Consider the following 22170-nt stretch of genomic DNA (forward strand, 5'->3'; position numbering starts at 1 on the left):
TTTTACAGGTTTTATCTTTTTTTTTAATTAGTGGATTTCAAAAATTATGGTTGTCTTAGCTTCCCCTGAGTATTTTTCCCATGTACACTAAATCATTTGTGCAGTTGCACTGGAACACACAACTCTTTTCACTCTTCCAGAGTGTTTTTGATTTTGAAGCCACATCCCGTGTGGCTCAGGGATGACTCCTGGCCTGGGTGTATTGCTTGGGGGTTGCTCTCAGTGCTAGGGAAATACTTCGGGCGGGGCGGGGACTCTGTGGTGCTGGGGATTGTACCCAAGCCTCCCTCATGTGAAATATGTGCTACAGCCTATTGAGCTATCTCTTCTTCCCTCTTTTCAACCTCTATAGAAATGTATTTCAGTGGAGGGGCTTAAATGATGCCTCCACAGGCTGGAACATATGCTTTGCATATGGGAGGTCTGGACTGTTCCATCCCAGGCATCACCAAGAGATGGGAGTAGTCCCTGAGCACTACTAGGCATGGCCATAAAACGATAAAAGGAAAAATAACACTTGTTTCCATATAATACAGAGAATCCTGGTGCTAGGATATGGTATAGTATATTTTGGAAGTGTGAGGTCCCAGGTAAAATTTCCCCTTACTACAAAAACAAACAATCTTCCCTAAACCCAAAAGATATATCCTGGTAAGTTATAGATTTGTTGTCCTTATTATATAAGGAAAGAAAGACAATAGTGGAGGAAAAATTAAATCTTATTTATTTTTTAGAACCAAACCACTAGGAAAATATATCACAATCTTGAACAGCAAACAGACAGGGTATAATATTAAGTAAAACATTGGTAAAAAGACTAGGCCCTTATCAAAATGATAAGGCGCTGGTACTGGGACAATGAAGGATGTAAAGCCCCAGGCAAAAGTGTATTTGGTAAACGGGTTGTTTTCCTTTGCTCTAAAGGAGTCACAACTTCTGCCAACCCTAGCTACTTGCTTTTTTCTCTCTGTTGCCAAGGGATTGCTTCCCTAGGGCTGTCATTTTAGGGCCAGTGCATACTGAGTTTAGGCTTTCATTGCACTCTACCCATGGAAGCCAGGTTTTTCTAGATCCAGTCAAACTCAACAGTGAAGAGTTGCTCTATCACTGTTCATTTCTGTACACTGGTATACACCCAACTGACTCCCCTCTCTCCTGCAGGGAGTGTCTCAATACTATCCTGTCACTCAGTTGCAGAAGGTCTCAGGTCCATTCTGGCAGCCAGTAAGAGAGAAGCTCCGCCTCAAACTCACTGTAGTATCACCTGTCATGTTTCTGCAGGGTCTCCAAGCTGAAAGATGCAATGCTGGAAAATTTCAAGTAGTGTACATTTACACTGTGATGGCCACAAATAGACACAAATAACTTCAAAGTTCTTAAACAAACTATCCTTGTTTCCCAACTCTATCTTAAAGCAATTTCTTGCTCTTGCATATAAAATAAAACAAGCAAAATACAGACCAGTTTCCTCCCCCCCACACCCCTAAATTAGGGACCTCATGGATTTTTGCTTCACCGGTTTATAAAAAACAATGTAGTGATCTTTATAGTCAACAGGAGGTTGGGACAAACACCTGCCTTCATTCTCCATCAGATCACTGGCAGATGAGAGGAACCTGCCAGCTTTCTGGTACCCAACTGAGTGCTAAGAAGCAGCTGGCACATTGGAGGACTATGGTCTGGTACGAGAGATCCTACAGCCAGGACAAAAACTTGTCACAGATATTTAGGTTCTCAAATGTCTCCTGTATTATCTCTGATCCAAACTTAAGCACCAGTTTTTTTCTTTTTCACTTATAAGGCTGGAAAAATAAAGGAACCAGTGTCCAGAGGCAAGTAACCAGCCTTAAACTTGCTGCCTTCTTTTTTTCCTTCATTTGTTCACACTGTTTAAAAAGACCAACATTCCCATTTTCTCTTTCAAAGAGACTCCTGCCCTTAGTCTCCATGGCCTGGGGCACAGACTTCTATTTTGCAATGGATGAGAGAGACTCTTTCATCTTTTTGGTCATGGTTGGGATGAGATGCATGTGGTCATCCACACACTTGGTCACACAACTCTCCAGCTGTCGTTTCACCTGAAGCTCTTTACTCCCTGCATCCATTGAATCTTTGGCTTTGTCGTTGCAATGCATAGTGCACCGGGCCAGGCGGTCCTATAGCAGGAAGTGAGAACAAAGGCTCAGAGGCTGGTTTCCATTTTTTTCTTTTAAATTTTGAGTCACCGTGAGATAGTTACAAGCTTTCATGTTTGGGTTACACTCACACAACGATCAAACACCCATCCCTCCCCCAGTGCACATTCCCCACCACCAATATCCCCGGTATAGCCCCCCTTTCCCACCCTTCCCCTGCCTCTATGGCAGACAATATTCCTCACTCTCTCACTCTCTCTCTCTCTCTCTCTCACTCTATCTCTCTCTCTCTATCCCTCCCTCCCTCTCCTTTTGGACATTATGGCTTGCAACACAGACATTGAGAGGTCATCATATTTGGTCCATTATCTACTTTCGGCATGTATCTCCCATCCCAACTGGTTCCTCCAGCCATCATTTTCTTAGTGATCCCTTCTTTATTCCATCTGCCTTCTCCCCTCCACTCATGAAGCAGGCTTCCAGCTATGGGGCAATCCTCTGGCCCTTGTATCTACAAGGTGTCGAGGCTGGTTTCCTTTTATCAAGTATTTATTGTGTGCCAGCCCCCGTGCTACATATTTGGGCTGGATGTCATTTACCTTGATTAAGCAAAGGGACGCTCTAGTGCAATGAACCAAGATTGGCCAGAATGAAGCAGAAAGTGCAGTCAGAAGGCTCAGAGACAGTCAGTGAATGATATAATCAAGTGTACAGAAGTTCCTTCCAGGACATGCGAAGTAACTAGAGGTTATAGCTACAGAAAGATGGACAAACATCTTGGTTTGTCTTTGTGACAGAAAAATTACTCAATTTGTTGCAGGAGAGATAATGCAGAGGGTAAGGTGCTTGTCTTGCAGGCAGCCACACCAGGTTTGAGAACCAGGGGTAAAGCGCTGCATACTGCCAGGTATAGCCCCCAAACCCAACAAAAATACTTTACAATATACAGTGTATTATATTTATATTTGCTATCTCCGCCGGTCCTCCCCCTCCCCCTCCCAAGCATAGAGGTCTTGGTAACTCTCTCTGACATCACTGTTTTTGGTTTTTTTTTTTTGTTCGTGGCTGGATCTGGGCTTGAAGTTTGGGGGCGGGGGAAGGGCTCTTCAGTGTCAGGCATGTCCCAAGGGCAGAACAAAGTCTTCTGAGCGTAGCTTTTGGAGTTACTTCCCTGGTCCCGCCCCCTCTGAGAAATACAGCACTCAAAACTCCCACCTGCCAGCTCCACATTTCAAACCCTGTACATGACGGGCGGGTCATAAGCTAACACATGTTACAGGAACCAAGGCTCGAAAGCCAAGCAGCCTGTACCAAGGTTCGCTCTCGCCTGCAAAGAAGAGCCCCATCAAGGGCAAGTGTCCGCTCTTGCGCTACACCATACCTGGAACTTCTCCAGCTCCCCAGTCACCAGGGCCTGGGCTTGGGCCAGCGGTGCATGGCAGCGCTCAATGCACTGGTGCACCTGCTGCATGGTCGCCTGGGTGTCCTCACAGCAGCTGGCACTGCACCGGAACATGACACTCTGGGGAGAGAGGCAGGGGGAGGGCATGAGGGAGGCTAGCGCAGCAATCAGAGATGCTTACGGGAGGCATTTAGGTTCTAGCCCTGTCCGAGGAGGCATCAGGGCCTTGGAATCACGGGGTGGGGCTGGGGCTGGGGGTTCATCCTCGGTGCCCCGCAGTGTTCCACGGCCTCCTTGCTTAGTAGCAAGGAGGCACTTGTTGCCCGGATGGCAGCGTGGTATGTTCGAGAAACCCAACTCCTCCGAGCCCGGGCGCCAGCCGCCGCAGGGTTCAGAGGTCAGCAACCCGGTGAACGACACGCCACTAGGGGGCCGGCGGGGCAGGAATGAATGACTCCGGGGCACTCAGGGGGTCACCTGCGACCCGGGCAGGAGGGCAGGGCCACCCAGGGACGAGCCGGGCGGGGTCGCACCCCGGATCCGCACCGAGGCGCGCGCGGGGTGCAGCGGGGTGGGGTGCGGGGCCACGCCACCCGGCGGGACCCGGTCACCGCGGTCGCCCGGCGCTTCCGCCCTCCCGGCCTTTCACCTTGGCCGCGCCCTTCGCGGGGCCCCGGCTGCGGGGCTGCAGAGGGGGCGGCTCCGCGCGGGTGGGTGCCGGAGGCCGACGTCCGCCCCCGCCCCCACCCCTCCCGCGGGCCGGCCTCTCCCCGAGCATTAAACGGCCCAGCGCGGGCCGGCGCGCCCGACCCCGCTCGCCCCGACTCGGGGGTGCGGGGTGGCACCGGGCGACGCGGGGCCCCGCGCGGCGGGAAGGGCCCGCTCGCCCCCCGCCCCGCTACCTGCATCTTCCGGATGTTCTCGCGCTCCAGGCTCTTCACCATGGAGTCCACGGCCTCCTGCACCCGGAGCTGCTGCACCTCCGCCATGGCGACCCTGCACTCCACGCCCGCTGCGCCGGCGCCCACATGGACTCGCGCTCGCGGGCCCGCCCCCAGCCCGCCGCTTCCCGGGTCAGCGCGGCCCGCCCAGCCGGGCCCACGCCGCCCCCTGGCGCCCGAGAGGAGCAACTGCACGCTGGGCGGACGCGCGCCCCATCCCACTCCTCCTTCCGTCTCCTGCGGCCACCTACCGTTTGTCCTGGAGGGGCCGGGAGGGGGAGAGTTTCTGTCTGACTCCCACCTAATCGCCCAAAGGCTAAGGCCTGCCCACCCCCTCTGCCTCTGTCTTCCATTTCTCTTTTCATTAGCAATTTTTTTGGGGGGCGGGAGGCGTACACCTATTGGTACTAGGGGTTACCCCTTGTAAAGTTGCTCTAGGTTCCGTAAGAGTCCAGGATCCAGCTTAGGTGTAAAGCATACGCACCACCAGCCCTTGAGCCATCTCCTCGGCCCGCTTCCTTCAGAGTCTTCGGGTGTTTTGAATATAATCAACACACAATATATACAAGTGCTCAGGTTTAGCTGTACAGCTTGGTGAGCCTTGACAAACCTCATCCTCCACCCTCCTTCACCCCACCACCCATCTCAGGCAACCACTGACCTTCATTCTATCACTGCGGGTAATTTCCTTCTCTGGGAGTTCCTACCTATGTGGTCATTCCATATATAGTCTTCTCATCTAGCATCCTGCTTAAAAAAAAACATTTTTGGGGGCCACACTCAGCTTAGGGCTTACTCCTGGCTCTGCTTTCCGGAATCATTCCTGGTGGTGCTTGGGAGACCATATGGGACGCTAGGTATCAAACCCAGGTTGGTCACGAGCAAGGCAAGTTCCCTACCTGCTGTACTACTGTTCTGGCCCATTCATATCTTGCTTTTGAGATGGAGTCTTGTCATTGGTGTTTTGTTCTTTCTTTCTTTCTTTCTTTCTTTCTTTCTTTCTTTCTTTCTTTCTTTCTTTCTTTCTTTCTTTCTTTCTTTCTTTCTTTCTTTCTTTCTTTCTTTCTTTCTTTCTTTTTCTTTCTCTCTTTTTCTTTCTCTATCTCTTTCTTTCTTCTTTCTTTTTTGTTTTTTTTGCCGCAGGGGCTGCTCCTGGCTATGCACTCAGGAATTACTCCTAGCAGTGCTGGGGAGACATACAGGATGCTAGGGATTGAACTCCAGGTTGGCCACGTGCAAGGCAAACGTCCTACCCGCTGTACTATTGGCCCCATTGGTTCATTTTTTGTGTGTGTGCTTTTTGGGTCACACCCGGCGATGCTCAGGGCTTACTCCTGGCTCTGCACTCAGGAATCACCCCGGGCAGTGCTCAGGGGACTATATGGGATGCTGGGTGTCGAACCTGTGGTCGGCTGCATGCAAGACAAACGCCCTACCCACTGTGCTATTGCTCCAGCCCCCCCATTGGTTCATTTTTGAACCAAAATTTTCATTTTGGCCATGTGCAAGGCAAACTCCCTACTCACTGTATTATCGGCCCATTGGTTCATTTTTGCTCCCAAGCAGTGTTTCATGGAAAGAGTATACTAAAGTTGTCTTTCCATTCTGCTGTGGCTGGACAATTGAGAATTCTGTGCAACCCCTCCCTGGGGTGGGGTGGGGAGTACTAACAGTCTCTCACTATCACAAATTATGCAGAAAAGTTTCCTATATGTGGAAGCCCTAGGGGTTAGCACGCCCTGAGTGCAATGGCTAAACCTTGTCTTGGGAAAACCACCTTCCTGATTTCAGTTTCCTCACCTGCCAGGTAAATATGGACATTTGAGTTTTTGCCAGATATTAGCTTTTACGAATAAAACATTAATTGAAACTCTCCCAGCAAGTCTTTTGTAGACTCAGATTCCCATTCCTCTTGGATAAATGCCTTAGAAATGGAATTAATAGCTTCCGAGTCAATGCAGGGGCTACATTGCATGTAGCATTTCTGTGCTAACAATGAAGCATTTCTGTGCTCCTCGAATAGGTTTATCCGGATACACCATCCGCACACACTACCCTATATATTCATTTACTGTATGTATATGCATGTGTATATTTGTTTTTGTTTTTCTGGGGTGGGGGCCCATACCGGGTGGTGCTCAGTGACTTCTCCTGCCTGATGCTAGGGGATTGCTCAGGGCACCACACAGGGCCAGGGACGGAATGCCAGGCTTCTGCTCACACTCCTGCTCCTTTGTTGCCCTGGTTCCCATGACTGGACTCATATATCTGGGTGCAGTGTTTGCACATTGGCCTCTGTGCTCTCTGGGGTCACATGCCCTGGTTGCAGGTGCACAGGTGCTTGCCAGGGAGTGCACTCATTCACTTGTGGCGCTCTGTGATTCTGGTTGTGCTCAGATGCACGCTCACTGGAGATGATGTTCCAGACAGCAGGGGTGCTGTGGCACACATTAGTGGCAAAGCATACGCTGTCCAATCATTTGAAAGGACAGTGCCCTTAGCCACTGAGCCACCCCTATCCGCTTATGCACACAGCATATTGCAAGTCTCTGCCAGACATGGCCTCAGAGAGACAGGTGCGGGCTCTGCAAAGGAGCATTCGTGAGGACCTAGGGACCAGGCACAGGCCGCTGTTGGGGATGACCTGCTGCCAAGTGGATGGGTTGTCCAAGGGCCTGAGGACACTTTTCTTGAGGACACCCAGAGCTGGTGTTTGCTTGGCACAGAAAGGGTTTGAAGAGATGCCCATATCAGGAAACACAAACTTTTGGAAACAAAACCAAGTGTTTCGTTGGGCCCCAAGAGATAATACAGCGGGTAGGGTGGTTGTTGTGCATGTGGCCGACCTGGGTTCAATCCCTGGCATTCCATATGGTACCTGAGCACTGCCAGGAGTAATTACTGAGTAAGCCCTGAGCAACACCCGGTGCGGCCCCAAACCCAAAACAGAAGCAAAGCGCTGTAGCACTGTAGCACTCTCGTCCCATTGTTCATAGATTTGCTCTAGCGGGCACCAGTAATGTCTCTTTTGTGAGACTTGTTACTGTTCTTGGCATATCAAATATGCTACGGGTCGCTCGCCAGGCTCTGCCGTGCGGGCGGGATACTCTTGGCAGCTTGCCGGGCTCTCCGAGAGGGACGAAGAAATCCAACCCGGGTCTGCTGCGTGCAATGTAAACGCCCTACCCGCTGTGCTAAAAATAAAACTTTAAGTGTGAGGGGCTTGTAGCTTCTGGGAGGCCAAGCAGTTCTGAATTTCTGAGTCCGAAGTAGAAAAGGAGAGTGAACAGAGCCAGAGAGAGAGAGAGAGAGAGAGAGAGTACAGTGGGTCGGGCTCTTGCCTTCTACGAGGCTGACCCTGGCTTGGTCCCCATTTGGTCCCCTGAGCCCTCCAGGAGTGATCCCTGTGAGCAGAAAAGAAAAGTGAAGAATTAGCCTTTCAGAACGGGCCCTGGCATACAAGTACAGGGTGCTAACCCATTGCTGCTGGGGAGATTGGTGGTGGGGTGGGGAACGTGCACTGGTGCAGGGATGGGTGTTTGAACATTGTATGATTGTAACTCAAACATGGAAACTTGTAACTGTATCTCACGTAAACAAAACAAAACAAAACAAAACAGCCTCTGGTGTAGGGATGTAGACATTTGCGCCAGTGGGCACTAGAGGGCAGGAGAACTCTGCCTTGAGGCAAATGGGATGCTTTGCACCAAGTCAGCTGGAGGAAAATGAGTTCTGGGGTCCTAGCATGTGATTCAGGCACCAGGAAGAAACAAAACAAAATGAAAAGGGGGCATCAATGGGGCTGGAGTGATAGAACAGCGGGTAGGGTGTTTGCCTTGCACGCGGCCGACCCAGGTTCAATTCCCAGCATCCCATATAGTTCCCCAAGCACTGCAAGGACTAATTCCTGAGTGCATGAGCCAGGAATAACCCCTGAGCATTGCCGGGTGTAACCCAAAAAGAAAAAAAAAGGGGTAACAATGGCGCAAGAGTTCTAACCTGCATAAGGTGAGCCCAGATTTTAGCAGTAGAAAGTCTCTGTCACGACTGAGAGCGTGTTACCATACTCCAGAGAGTACTTTTTTCTTTATAGTACAAGCCAAAGCTCTTTACTTTCCCTTCTTTATATTACACATCAGATATGTAATCTCTCCACCAAGACATACGTATAGGAATCCATTTCGCTAATCATGGTAAAATGAATTGAAAAGTCCTTGACATCAGTCTTGCTGGTGTCTGTATGCATAATGAATGGTTCGTCCGGATTTTATGAAAAGTGACTCCTGACTGCAACTTGTTTTGGAAACTGAATGAGAATCATGGTTGGTGGAAGCAGTTTAATCCTATTTCTGGCGGGGGCAGAGAGATAGTTAAGGCACTTGCCTTGCGTGTGTCCCACCCAGCTTCACTCTCCTGCACCACATGGTGCATCACTCCCAGGAGTGATCCCTGAGTGCAGAGCCGGGAGTAAGCCCTGAGCACCTGTAGGTGTGCTTCCCTCCCCACAGTCTATGCTCAGGAATTTCAGATATCTATGTTATTATCCTGAGGCTTTGAGTCTAGCAGATGAGGTTCTTGAGTCTGAGATATTGACTGGCCCAGGGCTTGGCTCACTCTCTGGAAATAAGTCAGGCTCCTGGGAGGTCTAAATTCTTTCCCCAACTCTCCTGCTCTCCACGCTGCGCTCTTGAGCCCTGGAGGTAGCTAAGAGTGATGGGAATACTCCCAGCCACTCTACCAGAAACTGTGTACAGAAACTGTACACAGACCTGCACTCTTTCTTATAGTCAGGTATGCATGGGGGGGCTGTGAGGGAGGGGGGGAGAAGGGGACACAATTGGTGATGTTCAGGGCTTACTCCTGACTCTGCTCAGGGCCTGGGGACCATAAATGGTGCTGGGAATTGAACCTGGGTCTGCTGCATGTAGTGCAAAAGCCCTGCTGTACTATCTCTCAGGTTCCTCTTTGTTATATTCAGAATGTGGGTGGGGAAGTGAGTCATTCAGGAGGAGGAAGAGGTCTGGGAAGAAGTGAAGGCTCATTGTTACTGTTTCTCCACCAGGCCCCCATAGTATTTTGGACCACACACAATAGTATTTCTGGGGGTACTACTACCGGCTCTGTGCTTGGGGGTTCATGAGGTGCTAGGGATCAAAACCGGGCCTCCTGCATCCAATTCATATGCTTAGTCTGTTGATCTACCTCTCCAGCCCCTGGGAAGGACTTTTGCTTTATTATTTGTAGGTTATCTTTATGCTGCTTCATATGGTCTCTTTGTTAACTTAATGTGTTACAGATAGTTTCTCCTATGTAAAGACTTGCCTTTTCACATTCACATTGTTTTTGTTGACAAAAGAAGTCCATAATTTGCATGAAGTCCAACGTATAGTTTATTTCTCACTTCTAGCTGCAGGTGAGCTGTCTGGAGCTGAAGAGGCTGTGCTGTGACTCTCATCTAGAGAGAGATGAGGGTCTATTCCCGGTGCCACATTCTCTTTCACTCTTTAATTTTAAAAGGAAAAGTTTTATTATTTTAAATTAATTTTTATAATTAAGCTACAATTAGCCATTAATAGTTATTAGTCTTAAATGTAGAATAATGGGGCAATGTATTTATACCTTGCAGAGTGATTGGTTTGCACACTAAGTTTAGTTACCATCCATCACTATACAGCATTACAACTTTTTTTATGATGAGAACTTTATTTTTCAGTATAGGGGTTAAAGCACTTTTCTTAGCTACCTCCTCAGTTATAGAAATAGATAATCTGTGACAAAAATGCTGCATGCGCGAAGAGCAAAGAGCGACTCTAACAAAGGTTTCTGGGAAAACTAGACAGCCATATGCAAAAAATGCAAAACTACCATGCACAAAACTCATTCAAAATGGAGTAAAGACCTTGTAGTTCATCATTAGATCAGATTTCATCAAATACATTGAAGAAAATATAGACTGAAATCCCCAGGATATGGACCTTGATGTGTTTTCAGTGATTGGAATCCTTTGGCGAAGAAAATAAAAATAAGCTAATGGGATTACATCAAATTAAACAGTTTTTTCATGGCAAAAGAAAGTCAGGCAAAATAAAAAAAAAGTGAATTGAATAGAAGAAAATATTTGCACATAAGACATGAGATGAAGGGCTAATATACACGATACATAAGGCATTTACAAGGCTCAATAACAACAAAATCAATAACGCCATCACAAAATGGTGAAATAAGAAGAACAAACACATCCTGCAGAGGACATATGGATATCAGTAGCCATATGAAAAATTGTTAATCATCACTATTATTAAGGAAATGCAAAGTAAGTGACAATGAGATATCATCTCTGTCAATGAGAATAACATATATCCAAGAGACTGGAAACAAATCAGTATTGGTGAGAATGTGGTGGAAAAGGAACTATCAATAACTATTAGTAGGAATATCATCTGGTTCAGCCTTTGTGGAAAACAGTATAGAGATGTCCCCAAAAGAGTAAGGCTAGAGCTCCCATATGAACCACCTCTTGTCAGCTATGCCCAAACTATACCAAGCAAATTAATTCAAAAGGGTATATCACACCAATGTTCATTGCAGCACTTAGTACAATAGCCAGGATTTACAAACAACTTAAATGTCCAAAACAAATGAATGGATAAAGAAGTTGTGATATTCTGGGGCTGGAGTGATAGCACAGCAGGTAGGGCGTTTGCCTTGCACGTGGCCAACCCAGGTTTGATTCCTGGCATCCCATATGGTCCCCTAAGCACTGCCAGGAGTAATTCCTGAGTGTGAATCCAGAAGTAACCCCTGTGCATTGCCAGGTGTGACCCAAAAAGCAAAAAGAAAAAGGAGTGATATTCTGCTGGAGAGATACTGCAAACACTAAGGTGCTTGCCTTGCAGGTTTAAATTCTGGTTTGATCCCTGGTACTTCATAAGATCCCCAGAGCACTGCCAGGAGTGACTCCTAAGTACAATGCCAGAAGTAAGCCCTGAGCAGTACCAGGCATAGCCCCTGCAAAACAATAAAAGTAGTGATATGGAAACACAATGGAGTACTATTCAACTATAAGAAAAGATAAAATTCTGCAGTTTGCTGCAACTTGGAGGAACTGGAGGACATCTCATTACTGAAATAAATCAGAGAGAAGAACAAATTCCAGATGATGTCATTCGTCTGTGGGAAACATAACAAGGAAATAGACAGTATCGAATGATGACAAACCCTTGGCCTTGGATTACAAAACTGAGATTACCAAGCAGCGAGGGGAAGGAAGAGGCAGACCTGAAGTGACCTAAGGTCAGCCTGGAAGAGGGTCTTGCGCATTTTGGTGGTGGTGGGTGCAGCAATTTGTACATAAAACTATAAATATTAGTACTACTTTATTAACAAAACAATATTGCGATATATATTTTCATTAACAAAACTTCAAGCATTCACACTATAAACATTAACCAAGTTACCTAATCTACAATAAAAACAATACGATGATAAACTACAATAAGAACAGAAATTATGAAGAAAAAAGAAATTGTTAGTGTTCTTGACTGCAAAACACTTGCCTCAGCTGTGTGGTCTGAGTGACACTTGCCACTGTTCTGGCTCAGTGCCCATTGTCCTTTCTGAGTCTTACAATAGTCCTTTGTTTGGTGCATTCAGTGTTGGTCAGCGTTTTTGTGTGCCACCAACCTGAAAGTATCTGCATCTGTCCTGAGTCCCCTCTCCTGGCCTCTTTGCCCACAAAGGAGAGTTCTGACTCCTGAGAATGGATCTCCAGGGGCCCCTGTCCGCTTTCCCAGCACCGTCTCTCTCTTCTCAGCCTCTCGAGCTGAGCCTGTCTGATCATCACTTTTTTTTTTTTTTTTGTCTTTGGCCACATGTGAGTGTGCTCAGGGCTTACTCCTGGCTCTGTATTCAGGGATTGCTTCTGGCAGTGACTGGAGGACCATATGTGGTGCTGGGGATGGAACTAAGGTCAAATGCCAGCAAAACAAGCACTCAACTTGCCGTACTATCTCTCCAGCTGAACATGTCACAGTCCCTTTTCTGGCCTCCGGGCCACTGCCTCCATTTGGGCTGCCCTTCCCTGCTCCTCCCTTGCCTTCTGGGATCCTTATTAAGGTTGGGTTCAGAGGCCATGCAATGATGCCTGAACATGAAGATTGTGATGTCCGAGATCGCCCATTTGTCTGGTGCTGGCTGTGGGGCTATTATAGGCAGCACCTGGCTCTTAAGCCAATAGAAAGTTGTCTAGAGAGATAGAACACCAGGTAAGGCACTTGCCTTGCATGCAGTTGACCCCAGTTCAATCCCTAGCAACAAATATTATCCCCTGAGCATAAAGCCAAGAGTGGCTCCTGATCACAACTGGGTGTGACCCCCTGCATCCTGACCCTCCTTCAGACACCCACCCCTAAAGGAAGAGAAGAGTCACTGGAATCTAGGATGTTTCCCTCCCAGACATAGTTCATTGAAGAAGGAGCCATTGGGGGAGGGGTGCCACTGGGAAGGGGTTTGCCTGAGAACAAGGTGAACACACTGGAAGAGTGTCAAGGTGGTTTCCAAGATGGACCCACTATCATGGTCTTTAAGCTCTTGAGAAGTTTGAAAGGATCCATCCATCTGCAACTCTCTGGTTCATTGCTAGGAAACACTGCCCCTGGCTCCAAGAACTGAGCATAAGCAGCTGGTCTGCACATGTGTAATTGGGGTCCTGTAGCACAGGGTACACCGAGTGGCACAGCATGGTGGAACTCAATTGCATTTGGCCCGATGTGCGAGCTGACATGTTACCACATGATCGAGTTGGTGGTGAGGCCAGAACTGCCACCCCGAGAAGGTCTTAGTTGCCTCATCCCATACAGGCAGTAGGGCTAGGAATTTTCCCTTCCTTGCTGGGCGGGGTGTGGAAACTTATAATGAAAGGCCTGATTTGCTTGCCCTGGAGAACTTGTAGGAGTGTGTGTTGTGCCGTAAGGTAATTTCTGAGGGATCGAAAGGTTGGGCTTCCGGATAAGTTGCAGGGCCAAGCGCTGCATTCATTCTGTTAGAGCACCTGGCCCGGGCTGAACTCCACAGCCCGAGCCACTCCCCTAGACCCTCATCATAATATGCTTAAAACAAAACTCAAACCTCATCCAAGTCCGTTGCGAAATCTCATGGTTTCTATGAAATGATTCACAAGTGGGATCGCATCCTATCTAGCAACAGAAATGGAAGACTTGCAGACCAGAGAGGTAGCCCAATGGCTGGGGCACATGCTTAGCAAGTGGAAGCCCGGGGTTGGAGCCCTGACTCCACAGGGTGCTCTGAGCACCTCCAAGTGAACCCAAGTGAACCCAGGCTCAAAACCAGGAGTAGACTCTGAGTATTGTTGAACGAGCCCCTCAAACAAACAACAAAAGAAGAAAACCAAAACCAAAGCCAAATAAAAATAAGGTATATCTACAATATACCCAAGAATGCTAACATCAATGTGCTTAAGATCTGGGAGCCACCTAGCTTGAGTGACATGCCAGCCCTGGCGTGCACGATTTCCTGGCTCTGTAGCAGTCAGTTTTGGGGTCAAATCCTGGCAGGACTCAGGGCTTACTCTTGACTCTGTGCTCAGAGATCATTCCTGGTGGGACTCAGGGGACCGTATGTGGCATCTGGGATCAAATTGGGGTCAGTCACGTGCAAGGCAAGCACCTTACACACTGTACTATCATTTTAGCTCTCCAAGTTTGGTTTAACATTCGTAATTGATCAATGGAGGCCAGCAGATGGGCTGATCATTACTTTATAAGGCAAAGAAGGGGAATTGGGAGTATGACTGGCTTTACGAGGGCCAGAAATAAGAGAGACACTTACACGAATCTTATTTCAGTACCAAGGGAAGCAGGGGACCAGCCAGCAGCCAGAGAATGTGGGGATGACACAGTGTAGGGGTGAAGTAAATTGTCAAAGAAGACACAACTAAAATGCAGTAGAAATGGGGCTCAAATGAATCTGTCACTGTCACAGTCACTGTCATCCCGTTGCTCATCGATTAGTTTGAGCGGGCACCAGTAACAAATCTGATGGACTCTAAATTCCACATACATTCTACTCTCTTTGCTTCACTTGAAGTAAGTTCCAGACAATATGGTTCTTTCCCCCAACTTCTTTAGTATGAGCCTCCAAGAATAAGGGCCTTCTCGTCCATACCCAACACCTCATTAGCATGCCATTAGATATTTAACATGACCCAATGGTACCATCTAATTCAAGATCACATTCCAGTGTTCTTCATTGTCCTAAAAATGCATTCTCCATAAGGCTTACTTCTGGCTCTGTCTCAGGAATTATTCCTGCACTGCTTGTGGATCATATGTGGTGCTGGGGATTGAACCATGTTGGTTACATACAAGAAAAATGTTCTACCCCTGTTGTACTCTCTGGGTCCTGTGTGAGCTTTATTTTATTTTATTTATTAATTTTTGTCTTTTTGAGTCACACCGGTGATGTTCAGGGGTCACTTTTGGCTCTACACATACTCCTGACGGTGCTTGGGGGACCATATGGGATGCTGGCAATCAAACCTGGGTTGGCTGTATGGAAGGCAAATATCCTACTGGCCCCTCTGTGTGAGCTTTAAAAATGTATATATTTGGGGCTAGAGGGACAATACAGTGGATAGGGCATTTGTCTTGCATGCGGCTGACCTGGGTTTGATCCCCAGCATCTCATACAAGCACCTCCAGGAGTAATTCCTGAGTGCAGAGCAAGGAATAAACCCTGAGCAACTCTGGGTGTAATCCCCCCAACATATATGTATGTATATTTGGGTATAACCTCATGTCAAACATAACACACATTTATCTTCACCAATTGCTAGGTTGACTTTTTAATTTTTTGGTAATTTTTATTTTTTTGCTCTGTAGAAGATTAAAAAATATTTCTTGCAGTACCACTTGTTTATTTTTTTCCTTTGCCAATAGAACTGAGTCTTGAGACATCCTGGTCTATATTCTATGTATTTTATGATTTGGGGTTTATATCTATTTTCGTTTGTTTGTTGGCAACACCCAACTGGGCTCAGGATTTACACCTGACTCTGCATTCAGAAATCAATCCTGATGGGGCTTGGGGGACTATGTTACCATGATAGAGATTGAACCTGGGCCAGCGGCATGCAAAGCAAGCGTCCTACTTGCTGTACAATGTCTCAGGGAGGTTGGGGTTTAATATACAAGTCTTCATCTATTTATTTTTGGATTTGGGTTCTGTGGAAACACAGGTCTACAGACACAGTATTGGGCTAACTCGCTGACACCGCCACTCCCCCTTTCTCTTCCTCCTTCTCCCTTCTGTCAATGGGTGACAATACCATTAACTCTTAGGGGTGTGGTGGCAGACCATGAGTTAGTGTCTCTGAGGTATGAGGTAAATAATTATTATTGTTCTTGGGAATGCTGTATTTCCCTATCTCCCACTCTTATTACTATGGTTGTCATAGCAAAGAAAAAACAATGATAATGATAATAATAATAATTTGTGGAGCCTGCTCAGAGCCCAACTTTGAAAGCAGAAGAGCTGCACAGGGCAGGCCTCCTGCCACGTCTCAGTGCAGCCAGCAGGTCTGGAGATCTGGGGCCTGTCTCATGCATTCTTTTTTTTTTTTCCTAATATTTTTTCTAAACTTAAATTTTTTAAATTAAAAATTTAAAAAATTGAGTCACTGTGAGATAGACCCTTCAAAACTGTTCACAATTAGGTTTTAGTCATAGAGTGTTCCAACACCCATCCCTCCACCAGTGTAAATTTCCCAGCACCATCTTACTCAGTTCCCCCCCCCCCATCATCCCTCCCACCCCCTACCAGCCTATCTCTATGGCAGGCACTTTCCTTCTCTCTGTGTCTCTCTTTCCTTTGGGGCACTGTGGTTTGTAAAGCAGATACTGAAAGGTTATCAGGTATATTCTTTTACCCTCTCTAACTCAGTTCTTGTCAGCGTGATCATTTCCAGCTATTATTGTCGTAATGGTTCTGTCTCTATCTCACCTACCGTCTGCCCACACACACTTGCGGTTGATTCCAACCATTGACCAGTTATCCCAGGCCCTGCTTTCCCTGGTAGTGGATATGTCTTCTAATATGTATACACATATGGAGACATTACTGGAGCCCGCTCAAGCAAATCGATGATTAACGGGATGACAGTGATACAGTGATACATACATATATATATATGTATGTATATATATATATTACCACAAACAAATGCAGTCATTCTATATCAGTAGGTCTCCTTCTGACTCATTTCAATGATACTTTCCATGTCCATCCATTTATAGGCAAATTTCATGATTTCATTTTCCTAATAGCTGCATAATATTCCTTTGTGTAGATGTGCCATGGTTTCTTTATCTGTTTGTCTGTTCTTGGGCATTCCAGATTGTTTCCAGATTCTGGCTATTGTGAATAGTGCTGCAATGAACTAGGAGTACAGATGGTGTTTCTGCTGAGTCTCGTGCATTCTGATTTTTTTTTTTTTTTTTTTTTGCTATCTGGGTCACACCCAGTGTTGCTCAGGACTTACTCCTGGCTCTGCACTCAGGAATTACTCCTAGTGTTGCTCGGGGGACCATATGGGATGCTGGGGATTGACCCCAGGTCGGCCCCGTGCAAGGCAAATGCCCTACCTGCTGTGCTATCACTCCGGCCCTGAGTCTTGCGCATTCTTTTTTTTTTTAATTTTTATTTTATTACCATGTGGAAAGTTACAAAGTTTTCAGGTTTATGTCTCAGTTATACAATATTCAAACACCATCTCTTCATCAGTGCCCATATTCCACCACCAAAATCCCCAGTATACCCCCCCGCCCCTGCTCCCCACCCCCAACTGTATAACTGATGAATTTCACTTCATTTTCTCTTTACCTTGATTACGTTCCATATTGCAAAACAAAACTCACTATTGTTGTTGGAGTTTCCCCCCAAGAAAAACAGCCCTACTAAGGAAGCATTTGATAACTGGTTTTCCATTAAAAGATTGTATGTTTTCAGTTTTTAGAAAAGGTCTAAAAACTAACGCGGCCGCGCGGTTTGGATGTGTTCCAGTCCCGCAACCCGGAGCCGTGTTAGTTTCTGCTCAGTGTCGCCAGGGCTCCATCTGGAGAAGGTGTACCAGCTGTACCTCCTCCATCTGGATCCCCGGTGTTGCTGGCCCGGTTTTGGGTCTGGAGCATTTCTCCGGCTCTTGCACATTCTTAACCTGATTTCTGATTAGAGAGAAGGACTGTTGGGGGGAATTAAATTTTGTTTGTTTGTTTGTTTTGCCCACACCCAGTGGTGCTCAGGGTTTACCCCCCCCACACACACCCCGTCTCTGTTTTATCAGTAGGTTGCTCTAGGTGGTGTTCAGGGGATTATGTGGTGCTGAATATCAAGCCAAGGGCTTCAGCATGCAAAACGTATGCCCTAGATTGTTAGCTGACTTGCTTTGTGGAAGTTTTGGTTAGAATCTTTGGACCTGTGCTGAGTTTAGACCCTCTTTCCTTCCACGTCTCATTTTCTTTATCACAATATGAACAGAATTGGATCAAACCAACTCTAGGACTGTAGTTTTTTTTTTTGGGGGGGGGAATAGGTGGGTTTGGGGTACACCGATGGTGCTCAGGGGCCACTCCTGGCTCTATGCTTAGGAGACAGGTACTCATAGGGTCACATAATGCAATGGATTGAACTGGGCTTGCCTGTAAGTGCCTTACCCTCTATTCTATCACTGACTCTATGATTGTAGAATTAAAGTCTATTTTAGAAATGGAGACCTCTGGGGAGGAAAAAAAAATCTAGATTCTAGTTAAGGAGATGAAGGAAACATTTAGTAGAGATGTTGACATTACTAGGGGGTTTATTAGATACAAAAAGAGTTTTGTGACCATGGTGGAAAAGTTTGTGAAAAGAGAATAGAAAGAGCAAACTAGGGAGTGAAAGTGCTAAATGGTACAGGAGTGAAATTTCCAGAAGACTTGTACTTCGTATCACCATGTGTGTGAGGTAGAGTGGGTTTAGTTGGCCACTGAGGGAATGAAAAAAACAATTTCCCAGACATCAGCTTTAGTAGGGAGCACTTTCTGTGTGAAGCCCCAATGGGGGAATGAAGTGCAGTCGTTACTGGGAGAGGCTGGAAGGCAAAGAGAATAAGAAGGCAGCTGTGGAAGGGTAAGCAAATCCAGTGCAATACAAATTCCAGAGAAAGTGGATACGAGATGGAAACACAATGTAACACTGTAGCACTGTTTTACTGTCTTCCTGTTGTTCATCAATTTGCTCAAACGGGCACCAGTAATGTCTCCATTGTGAGACTTGTTACTGTTTTTGGCATATCGAATACACGACGGGTGGAAACACAATAAGGCTATTTTATTTTTATTATTTATACAATGGCTGGAATGATAGCACAGCGGTTGGGCATTCGCCTTTCACACGGCCGACCTGAGTTCCATTCCTCCATCCCTCTCGGAGAGCCTGGCAAGCTACCCATACGTATTGGATATGCCAAAAACAGTAACTATAAGTCTCTCAATGAGAGATGTTACTGGTGCCCGCTCGAACAAATCAATGAGCAACAGGATGAACGTATTTATATAATAGTTATTTTATTTTATTTTATTTTATTTTAATTTATTGAATCACTGTGAGATAGTTACAAGCTTTCACGTTTGGGTTACATTCTCACAATGATCAAACACCCATCCCTCCACCAGTGCACATTCCCCACCACCGATACCCCTTTTCCACCCTCCCCTATAATAATAATTTTTAAAGTTAAGTAAAATAGCTTTCCTTGAACAAAACTTACTTAGAAAGGGAAGAAGAGAGAAGAGAAAGAGAGGAAGTCAGTGTTCAAGAGAAAACATGGGCTTCTCCAGATTGGGTAAAAAGCAAGCAAAGAGACGTAGAAATAAGCAGGTGAGATACGTGTTCAAGAGAGAACACAGGCTTGAAGAGCATGCCTATTTAAACTTAAAAATATTGCCATAACATTGGTAAAATTGAAAGACTGTAAATGTTTAATTCTTTTAGGGGTAGAATGTCACCATACCACACTCACAATCAAAGTCCAGATTTTCCCTCCACAGAGACCACTGACCCTTTTAGCCTTTTAGTCCTTGCCTCCCCTGCCCCCCATTCCTCAGACCCCATATAATCTCAGCTCTGTGGTCAGTCTAGTGTTTTTATTTTATTTTATTTTACCCTTACAAATATATAAATAAACACTGTGGTTTACAAAGTGGTTAATAATGATTTGTTACAGGCATTCAATATCCCAACACCAATCCTACTACAATTACACCTTTCCTCTGCCATTGTCTTCAATTTTCCCAAACATCCCTTATACCTGGCCTCATAGAAGCCCCTCAATAAATTATTTTATATGACTTACTATCAATAATTTGCTAGAAGAATGATAAAAAAGATGTTTTTTTAGAAGAAAGTTAGTGAAGATCGTTGTATCTAACCATGGAAACTTTAAGCCTTTGTATAAGAGATTACTAAAATGTTACAGGTTAAGCCTTCTGTGTTTATATTTTGTTAATCAAGATTGGTTGCCTTCTACATTACATCCTATCCAATCTGGAGTGCTACTCCTGGTTTATCAGTGTTGTAGAGTTTGAGATGTCGCTCCAGTAAGTCCGAAAACAGGGTGGGGTGTATGTGTGTATGAGACTGCTAGGGTTTCAAGAAGTACAGGGAGATGTGGGGAGGTAGCCCATCCCCGACTCCCGAAAGCTTGGAAATTTCAGTCACAAAATCTACATGCCTGGGTTTTCCAGCAGATTAATTTCTGGATGAGGCTCAAACTGAGCAGTGGAGTCTGACCAGGAGCACAGTGGCGGTAGTGGAGTGGCGGGTTTGTATTTGCTGGACATTGTCTATTCCCTGGCTTTGTTTCTTTATACTCTGCAGGTGAGTGAGAGCATTTAAAATGTCTTTCTCCTTGACTTACTTTGCTTAGCAACCCACTTGCCCCATTCCACTCATGTTGTAGCGTCAGACAAAAGGCAAGATTTTATCTTTTCTGGGTCTGAGTGGTTTTTCAAAGTTAGTATTTGTTAATCTGTATCACTATATATCAAACTACCCTGAAGTTTTTTTCAGACCTTCAAGGAAGAGAGGAGCCCATGCAGAAGAGTCCAGCTCTGGTTAGCTGGAGTAACTGAGGGAATGTACAGGTATGTGCCACAAGTCAAAGGATAGATACCAAGCCAACTGAGGGCCCTAGAACAATGCAGGTGTTTGGTTTCTCATGCCCACATTTCTCTGTTCTATTCAGCACATGAAGAACAGAGATTTAGGTCACTTGAAGGCTATATTGCAATTTGTGACCAGAGAAGAAAAAGAGGCAGACTCACTAGTTCTTAGAAGAAAAAGCCATGGCCTAGAGCTCTGATTGGCCTGGTGTGGGTGCCACATAAATTCTGGTTCAGTTGCTGATTTGAGGTGAATCTTGAGATTCAACCTCCCAGGGTACCCCTGTGGTCAAGTTGTAGAGAATCTTACCAGAAAAGGTGAAGGGGAGAGTGTTGGCGGATAGATTATAAATAAATATAATGTTGGATTTTATATAAATATATATGTGTGTATTTATATAAACCTACAATAAAATAGACACTGCAAAAATACAATAGAGATCAAAGATAAAGTGAGCAATCAAAAAGAGAACTTAATATAGAGACTACAGAGAATGAAAATTATTAGGAGACTATTATTCACAATGCTATGTGCATGTGCTTTAAAACCTCAATCAAATCCTTTCCTAGGACAATAAATAATCAACAATTTGTCCAGGAAGCTTCTTGTATAGATGGTGAGTTCTTTCTAGTCTTCAAAGAATTTCCATTATATATAAACTCCTGGATAGCAGAGAATTTTATTATTAAAAAAAAAAACTAGCATGATCCCAAGACAAAAAGAGAGCAAAAGATTCCTAATCAAACAAAAGTGCAGGATGACTTAGTGAATGAACATGATGGCAAAAATACTAAGTATAGGGGCCCGAGAGATAGCACAGTGGGTAAGATGCTTTCCAGTTCAAATTCTAGTACCATGTATTGTCCTTAAACAATGCCAGGAGTAAGCCCTGAGTGTGCAATCCCACTAGTCCTCCCCCACCCCCACCAAATACCAAGTAGAATATCTAGGAGTATACTTAAAGAATAAAATTCAGGTAAGGTTTATTTTATTTTATTTTATTATATTTTTTTGTTTTTGGGTCACACCTGGCGATGCACAGGGGTTACTCCTGGCTCATGCACTCAGGAATTACTCATGGCGGTGCTCGGGGGACCATATGGGATGCTGGGAATCGAACCCGGGTCGGTCACATGCAAGGCAAATGCCCTACCCACTGTGCTATCGCTCTAGCCCCAAGGTAAGGTTTATTTTAGGAATGCTATTACAGCCCAATATAATCTTTTTGTGTATGGCTTTTCCCACTCATATTAGTAGATCAAAGGCAGTGAAGATGATCATTTCATAATTTAAATATAATAAAGATGAGACATACTAACATCTCAGGACTAGGACGAATGGAGACGTTATTGAGATCACTCGAGAAAATCGACGATATATTTAAAACACTACAAAGGCTGAAGCGATCATACAGGGGTTTTGATGCTCGCCTTGTATGTCACTGAACCCATTTTAAATCTGGCACAGCACATGGTCC

General features: G+C 45.7%; 1 protein-coding gene and 1 non-coding gene across 2 annotated transcripts; both read right to left on the bottom strand.

Moving 5' to 3' along the window:
• Positions 1 to 701: 701 nt before the first annotated feature.
• Positions 702 to 4610, bottom strand: FAM136A (family with sequence similarity 136 member A). Its single transcript, XM_004609139.2, has 3 exons — positions 4440 to 4610; positions 3517 to 3657; positions 702 to 2156 (listed from the first exon to the last, which is right to left on the bottom strand). Exons 1-3 carry the CDS (start codon positions 4524 to 4526, stop codon positions 1968 to 1970), a joined length of 417 nt encoding a protein of 138 aa, XP_004609196.1. The 5' UTR covers positions 4527 to 4610; the 3' UTR covers positions 702 to 1967.
• A 1523-nt stretch (positions 4611 to 6133) lies between these two features.
• Positions 6134 to 6293, bottom strand: LOC129400277 (U1 spliceosomal RNA). Its single transcript, XR_008627579.1, has one exon. It is a non-coding gene; the product is annotated as a U1 spliceosomal RNA (small nuclear RNA).
• Between the last annotated feature and the right edge of the window lie 15877 nt (positions 6294 to 22170).

Source organism: Sorex araneus, chromosome X, assembly GCF_027595985.1.
Source record: "Sorex araneus isolate mSorAra2 chromosome X, mSorAra2.pri, whole genome shotgun sequence".
In the NCBI taxonomy this organism is placed as follows: domain Eukaryota; kingdom Metazoa; phylum Chordata; class Mammalia; order Eulipotyphla; family Soricidae; genus Sorex; species Sorex araneus.

Bases quoted from the DNA above. Each gene is read 5' to 3' on its own strand.
- FAM136A (XM_004609139.2), bottom strand. From the start codon at position 4,526: ATGGCGGAGGTGCAGCAGCTCCGGGTGCAGGAGGCCGTGGACTCCATG. The intron at 3,658-4,439 runs GTAGCGGGGCGG...CTCTCTCCCCAG, and splicing joins AGAACATCCGGAAGATGCAG to AGTGTCATGTTCCGGTGCAG. The intron at 2,157-3,516 runs GTATGGTGTAGC...TTCCTGCTATAG, and splicing joins GGGAGCTGGAGAAGTTCCAG to GACCGCCTGGCCCGGTGCAC.